We start from the raw sequence: 7,990 nt of genomic DNA on the forward strand, positions 1-7,990 counted from the left end.
CATCAGGAGTGTGGAGAGAGCTTAGTCTCTTGTATGGTGACCACCAATTGACTATTCAAAGACAAAATATTCTAAAGTAATTTCAGTCCATCTTACATATCCCTGAGTATGTCTTGTGCACATCTGGTCATAAGCAAAAATGTGGTCATTGCTATAAATGAAAGTTGGTGTGTGTATATTGCAGTCCAACATTCTGATGTTATATAAAAAAAAAAAAGTGCTCCTGTGAAATTACTGCAGTTGATTCTAGAATGTATTCTACCTAATGGAAAACTTTACAACCTGTAACTTGTTGACAATCGAAAAGTTGATCTGATCTCTCCCAGGTACAGTCTCCTTGGCTGGCAGACACAGACAGCACTAAAACACTGGAGTAGAACCTAATGGAATTAATTCACTGTGTACAGTCAGGGAATTTTACCAGCATGTTCTGCTCCCATAAAATGGGTTGTGCAGTTTCACTTTGTGGTAGGTTTTTATGCTTTTGATGTGGGGGACAAATACATGTCAGCCTGCTATCAGAAGACAAATCTGTATCGGAAACTGACTCGAGTCTTTTTTGTTTTCTTCTTTCCTTTTAGTATTGGATGAATGAATATACTTCTTCCCTTGGAATTGGAGTGTTCCATTCAGGTATAGAGGTGTATGGCCGAGGTACGTACAAGAAAAACATAACTTACTCTTTGTTCCGGTAATGCTGTTATTTAAAAAACTTTTTTCAGGTAGAGAGGGAAGCCTGGCTTCTGAAAACTGTTCATCAGTTTTGTTTTAAAGTTCTCATCTCTTCTGCCTCTCAAAAAAACCTTGGATACGAATAATGTGGTAGTCATCTTGTATAAAGCTATGCAGCTGTGAAAAAGTGTGCAATTTATTCAGCTAGGCATAGAAATCTTTATTTTAGGTTTCAAAATACCTGTTTTTAAAACAAGTGTATGCTTCATATAAGCGTGGTTGAATCATGTTTCCTCAGTATTCTGCCAGCACTTAGTGCAAGGAGTTAATTTTTAACTACAGAAACAGTAGTCTGTTGCACATAGGCACGTAAAAGTGCATGATGCTCACAAAAAACTGTCTATTCCTTATTGGTAAGGTTGGCTTGTTTTGAAGAGGCAGCTTCTTTAAAAGGCATCTCATGCATACTGTTTACAAAAGATAGACCTGTGATAAATACAGCAATACATTCTGATTTTGCTAAATAGGTTGTACCTTGGGGATGCAGCTTCCTGATCTGTTCAGGCCACTTTGAATCCCTGTTTCTGCCAGAACGTGTTTCTGAGCATGCTGTAGCACAGGCTCAGGTCTGAGGTGTTCCTGCCTAGCAGTATAATCATGCTCTGAGGTGATGGTGTTGCTAAAAGTAGTCCATTTAAAGGAGAAAAATCTACTTCACTTCTTTTTTTGGAATGTGTTTGGAGATGAGGGGAGGCAGCAAAAGGTGTGGCATGCAATCCAAAGACCACATTGCGCAAAGTTATCTTAAACTATAAAAGTTTATAATGGTTGCATGGTAAGTGGGTTTGCAAGTGTTATCAAAGCAACAAATTGACAAAATACAATGCTTATTGTTAAAACTTTTTTGTATTTCTTTTAATCCCAACCAGAAAGACCTGACTCTTAATAGTGCTGTGCCTGAAACCCAGTTCTTGAGCTGTGCCAAATACATGTGCCTCCCTTCCTGTTCAGATTGTAACAGCTTTCTCATATAGCAGGTCATATGCCTGCTAGAACAATGACTTGCATTTTTCAAAGCACATCAAACTTTATTTATTAACCTGCTGTAAAAAAGATTATCCACAAAACTGAATGCTAGGCTTGGATGATGTGTGACAAGTTTTGAGTAAAGGAAGTGTGAAGTCACGCTTAAAGCTTTTTATTGCGCTCTGGGTGTGGCATGCTGTGTTATCATACAGACACAGAAGGAAGCTGAAGCACGTCATGATATTTTCAGGTATTGTAAGTGTTTATGCCAGCAGATGCTACATGCAGACTTCAGATGCAAGCACTGGTTTACTTTCTTGTTATAGTAAAGAAGTCAGGACAGTTGAACTCTAAAATTTAACCTATTAGGCCACTACTCGCTGCACAGCTGTAGAGCGCACTGAATAGAAGCACCATCAGACCTTCGAGGATGCAGTACTTTGAATCCCTAATCTCTAAATATGTAAGTGGGCTTCTAGACAAGCATTTATAAAGAACATTGACAGGATTTACAATTTAACTTGTAAATCCTCACTTACACAATGAAAACCATGTATACTTACTGTAAAGTTATTCAAGTTAAACCTGTACACTGATGTAGGAAACTTCCTGTCAGTTTTTACTTAGGGAGACTAGTGACTAACAAAACTATTCATTTCCACCTCCTTGTATTTGTTACCCATGTAAATAAGCTGTGTGGCTTCTAGCTTTACAACCTTGTGAAGCGATCTTCCAGTCAGTGAGGTCTGCTGGTCTTTTCTGTCATTGTACGCTGTTTTTGTTAAATCTGAGTTTTCTCTTTCAGAATTTGCCTATGGTGGTCATCCATACCCTTTTTCTGGAATATTTGAAATTTCACCAGGAAATGCTTCTGAGCTAGGAGAAACATTTAAATTTAAGTAAGAGAGATACCTATTTTCTTGCTTTTGAGAAGGCATATTCGAAAGACAACTTGTTGCATTTATTTTGGAGATGTGTTGAATGACACTGCAGGATTTCTGACTTTCTGAGAAATTAGTGTGTTTTCTTTACTCAGAAATGAAAGGTAGACAGAGGTGATGAGACAGTGAAGTGTCTACGGCAGAGAACATTATTTTTAGCATACCATTAAATTCCTTAAATGTGTAAAAAAAAAAAAAATTATGTGGACTTGTGGCTAGCTCTTGTTATTCATACAGTATATACAAAGGGGTAACTTTTTCAAGGTAATGAAATTTTTATTCAAAGAAAAAGCTGAAAAATGTTGCTTTTCAAGGTTTCCTCATGTCTCTCTTCCGCTTTCTCAGTATGATTGCCTTGACCCTTCCCTGCATTACAAGCTCTTATCTGTTCTCAGCTGTCTCTTAGAAACAATATCCTTTGGAGATGAAGGGAAAATCACATCCAGTGTTTGTCAGATTAAAGTTGTAAAGAACGTAAATGAGCTACAGGTGGACAATTGTCAAGGAAATAATCTCTCATGGTAAAGATGAAATTGGTGCTGTAATGTGGAACAGAAAGAATCTGTGTTATTCTAGGAAGGCAGAAAGATCTCGCCACCCACAGTGGGGTGATTTTTGAGCAAGGGATGAACAGTAATCTACCTATATCATGGAAGCCTGATCACCACCTGTTGTCTCTGTTTCTCTTCTAGAGAGGCCGTGGTTCTAGGCAGTACTGACTTTATGGAAGATGACATAGAAAAAATAGTAGAAGAGCTTGGAAAAGAATTCAAAGGAAATGCTTACCACCTAATGCACAAAAACTGCAATCACTTTTCTTCAGCTTTATCTGAGGTAAACAAACATGATGGTCTACAGAAAGGTGCTTCCCAGGTGGCTACAGAGCATCATCTCCTTCCTTTCCTTTGGGATGTTTGGCCTAATTTCCAGCTTCCTATCTCTGTTACCTCGGGCAAATGTCACTGTTTTCCAGGTTTTATTTGTGCTTATGTCCAAAGCACAAGATCTTGCTGCCAAAAATGCTAAATATTGTTGTCATACATAGTTTGGGTTCGAGCAGGGGTGCGTTCCTAATTGAGAGACCTAGTAAATAAAGTATTAACAGGATTTCAAAATCATTTCAGATGCTTCAGAGATCACTACTGAAGATAGAACCATGTGTTATTTTTATCAGTATTTCCTCACAGGGCCATCACACTGAAAATAATTTTATAGTTATGACCTACTGTTAAAGAATAACAAAGGTGTTGAAGTTTCACAGACAATGTTAATCTTCTGCCTGAGAGGCTTTTGTCATGTTACTGCGCTGCCAGCACCTGCATCCTGATCATGAGTGGTTGTGCAAAGTATCTGATTGTGGGGTTGAATGAGCTTTGGGTTTTCCCCTCAGCTTTATTTTAACAATTGCTTTGCCAGTATGGTTGAATGCCTGATCACTCATGTGTATCAACACAAGGGAAAGGGTCAGGAACAAGTAGCCCAGGACAAAGTGGGGAATGGCAGTTGCGATTTTTATCGGTAGTTAGCAATCTGTGCTTGTCAGAATTTATTCTAATGTTTCACTGAAGCACTCCAAAAAAAGGGATGGCTATGTTTTCCATGGTGAACTTCCATAAAATTTTATTGCTCTTTTTTTCAAAATAGTTAATGGCACACTTATTGTATAGCCTATGTTTTATGTAGACTTATCTTCCAGTGGTACTGGAAGATTTTACTGAGATGATGATTCATGTGCAATGCTGGTACAAGTAAGTAGGGCGAGACACTGACAAAGCTGCAGTTAGCCTGAAATCTGGCCTATATGGCCAGGTTTTTGCTGTACTCTTCAACCTCATGGTCATGTTGTTTCTATTTTATGTCTTGTCCTATTTAGTGTTCAAATTGACTATAAGAACAGGGATATAATTACAAGTTAAATGCTGCCCAGTTACAACAGAGTAATGCTCCTATTACCTATGATTTTCTCCAGATTTGCACTAGAGTAAGTAATACAGAAGTGAATATGGAGGTAGTTAAGTAAAATAGTTCGCTCCTTGAATAGTGACAACAAAACCATTTAATGACTGTTGTAGAGTAAAAACAAGTACTTAATGCAGCTTTATATATTTTTGAGGAGTTAAAACCAGCTTTGCCTTGTATAGCTGCTTTTGTTCCGGTGAACCTGAGTGTGTGTGGTTGGCCTGTGTGCTGTAAGATAGTGATACTGTTTGCAAAGTCACCAGAGGCCGTCACAATAAATAGCCTTAGCTGTATGCGTAATGCCAAGTCAGGGTGCTTTTTTGTAATAGTGAAATTTCTCCTGCAATTTCTGTTTCTGAGGAATTAGCAGTGAATAGAAAGCATACCTTAACTCATTTTGGTGCCCTTTATAGAAGTTATTCAAAAGAGTGAGGTGGTTAGGCTTTTCAGGACTTCTAAAAAAAGTGGAGAATCGTGTGTCAAACGGTGGAAAACAAGTCTCCTCATGTGACTTGAGATGTTGCTTTTACTGATGGAGAAAGCTGTAGTGCAGCTAACTTGAGTGCTTCTTGACTGGCATTTGTGATACATAAATTGCAAGGCTGCTGCAGCCTTTTCTTTTTATTTACAATATTGTAGCTTTGTTACTGCTGAACCCAGAAGACAAGTTAATCCTTTCTTTTCCCTTTCCCCCTAGATTCTGTGTGGAAAAGAGATTCCACGGTGGGTGAATCGCCTTGCCTACTTCAGCTCTTGCATACCGTTTCTCCAGAGCTGTCTGCCGAAGGAGTGGCTAACTCCTGCAGCCCTCCAGTCTAGTGTTAGCCAGGAGCTACACGATGAGCTGGAGGAAGCTGAGGATGCAGCAGCATCGGCTTCCCTGGCAAGCTCAGCATCTGGGTCTAGAACTGGACGCCACACCAAATTATAAGTCCTCCTCCAAAGTAACAAATGGTTTGAAATACTTCAGTTTAATCTCTCCAGCAGTTGACTTCCTGACAGAACATGAGAGCTGACTCTAGAACATTGTTTTTATATGCAAAAAAGGCTCTCATCAACCCCTGTTTCAGCTCAGGATTATTTATGTAGTGAAAAGAATTGCTGGGAGAAAAGGGAAGGATTTTGTGTGAAGCCACCCTTTTCATTTTCACCTGTTTGGTAGACCTGGGTTAACTTAACATCTTGTATAAAACAGAACTTAAATTATTTGTTTACAGTATTGTGTACTGCTGTTTACAAGTCCTGTAAGGACTCCTGCCACCATGGAAGAAGAGAGAATTTGAGTTTGATTTAACTGTTGGTATAACTCAATAGCATTGGTATGATGCCCTGGATGAACTCTCCCCTTTGTTTTCAAGATTTAAGGCAGGTGAACATTAAATTTCTGAGAAATGCCAGAAACTGCTGAATACTATCTATGTGAACAGGGTACTGTGCACTTAGAAGTGGCTGATGTAAACAGGTAGATTCCAGGATGTAGGGAGACTGGTTTTGTCCAAGATCTGATACTAGAAGTATGACCTCTACATTAATGAAACTGTGGATTTTTGCACATATGAAGGGAAATTTCTATCTCATTGCAATGCACATTGATCCCTTTTTTTTTTAAACTTAGCCATGTAGTTTGCATCCTGTCTTCTTGTCTGTATTTACAGTCTACTTCAACTAGGATTTAGACATGTGAGTATCATCTGTTAGAAGCATCAACACATTTTTCACTGTTTGCTTTACTTTATTTCAAACTTGTATATATAAGTTAGTACTTGTATTCTTTTTTCGTTTCATATAGTTTGGAATAGTGTAATACAAGCCATTTATGGTTGGGGAATGGCCTTGCTTTCTGCTGCTGATTTTTGCTTCATCTGAGTTTGTAAACAGTTGTGTCCTTTTTTTTTTTTCTGAGCTATAAATTACTGCCCAGTTGTGCATATCCGCACAAATTATAGAGAAATCCTAATTTATTTTCCCACAGTCTCTGTCTGTGGCATTAACTTTCTTGTCAGATGTAATGAAGAAAAACCTGAAAATTGCTTATGCACCTGCGTGTTTACACAGCAGAACCCACTAATCTGCACACATAATTATATCTGAAGGTGAGAGATACTATTTTCTAAAACACAGAAGTATGTTTGCTGGTAGATTATAATTAGAGCTAAATTATAATTAATGATCAGAATATATAATGGAATGCCTTATTCTTGTTCACTTACCAAGAGAATTAATGGTTCTTCCAGTCATTAGTGTAAATTAGTGAGGTTCTCTTGTTGCACATAAGGATACAGTAGCACAAACATGAGGGAGGTGAGCTTGTGTATTTTGAAAGACTTGCTGCCTTAAACTAACGAAAAACATACCATCCGTAAACTGATCAGCTCACGAAGAAGTGTGCATTACTAGAAGTATAAATGATTCTTACAAGCTTTATTTTCAGTCTGTTGCTGGATTTAGTTTTTCCATTAAGTGAAATACTGACTCTACAGTTTCTGCTGTTTAAAAGGAAAAAAAGTCCTCTTGGGAGGCAAAAATGCTTCATGTTACAAATGCTCCTAGCCATGGGTAGTCTGCCACTGAGCCCTACAGGAAGGTGCAGTAGGTGGTATCGCAGTAAGAATTCTTACGATTGCCAACTCTGACTCATGTTAGAAAAGAGCCGAAGTTTTTCTGCTAGCAGTTGGGTTGAATCCTTTGTCAGACAGTCTTTAAGTTTTCACGCATCTTCTGTGGTGCAGTATAGGTACAGAGAGAGAGACACGCTCAGTTCTGGAGGAAAAAAAATCAAGTGAGACTCTTTCTGGAAAAAGTCTCTTTAACTGTAGTTTGGTACGTCTTTGAATAATCTCTTCTGCCAAGTGGGAAACACTGAAGACTGACAAGTCTGCCACTATGTTCTCTGGTCTCTGGAAGCTGGACATACTGGCTGTCCCTGTTGAGTGCTTTTTCACTTGAATCTCTGGCTTTGAGTTCTCCTTTCTTTTTCTCCTGTAGTGAAAATGAATATGGTGGTCTCCAGTCAACTCTCAAGCATTACAGAACTGAATCTCGCACTACTTACAGCTTAGGCAACAGGCCACAGACAGGTTATTTTGCCTCTGCTGCGCAGCTGTGGTAGTAATGTGACTAAGTCTCTTGGCCAAGGCAGGTCCTTTATTTCAGCTCAGGGTTGAGGCCACTGATCTAGCAATGTACTGTAGCTTTTCCTAGGTTTTAGGAAAAAATAAATAGAATTAATTTTCATTGCTACCTAACTTTTATGTACCAAAATCAGCTCTTTAGGCTTCTGATATATCCAGAGCGCTAGGTCACAAATCTCTACACCTTCATTAACACATACAATTACAGCATGTACAATGCAAGAAGGTGACAGATCACAGCACAGTTTTTATTTAGAAGTA

At 38.5% G+C, this 7,990-nt stretch overlaps 1 protein-coding gene across 1 annotated transcript; it reads left to right on the forward strand.

Annotated features, from left to right (window-relative positions):
- The first annotated feature begins 586 nt into the window (after positions 1-586).
- On the forward strand, positions 587-7,186 carry DESI2 (desumoylating isopeptidase 2). Its single transcript, XM_010291851.1, has 4 exons — positions 587-654; positions 2,504-2,597; positions 3,332-3,473; positions 5,296-7,186. Exons 1-4 carry the CDS (start codon positions 588-590, stop codon positions 5,527-5,529), a joined length of 537 nt encoding a protein of 178 aa, XP_010290153.1. The 5' UTR covers position 587; the 3' UTR covers positions 5,530-7,186.
- The last annotated feature ends 804 nt before the right edge of the window (positions 7,187-7,990 follow it).

This window comes from Phaethon lepturus, unplaced genomic scaffold (assembly GCF_000687285.1).
Source record: "Phaethon lepturus isolate BGI_N335 unplaced genomic scaffold, ASM68728v1 scaffold25107, whole genome shotgun sequence".
Lineage (NCBI taxonomy): Eukaryota > Metazoa > Chordata > Aves > Phaethontiformes > Phaethontidae > Phaethon > Phaethon lepturus.

Excerpts from the sequence above, each read along its gene's own strand:
- DESI2 (XM_010291851.1), top strand. The coding sequence starts at position 588 with ATGAATGAATATACTTCTTCCCTTGGAATTGGAGTGTTCCATTCAGGT. Across the intron at positions 655-2,503 it reads TATAGAGGTGTATGGCCGAG|AATTTGCCTATGGTGGTCAT; the intron begins GTACGTACAAGA and ends TTTCTCTTTCAG. Across the intron at positions 3,474-5,295 it reads TTTCTTCAGCTTTATCTGAG|ATTCTGTGTGGAAAAGAGAT; the intron begins GTAAACAAACAT and ends CTTTCCCCCTAG.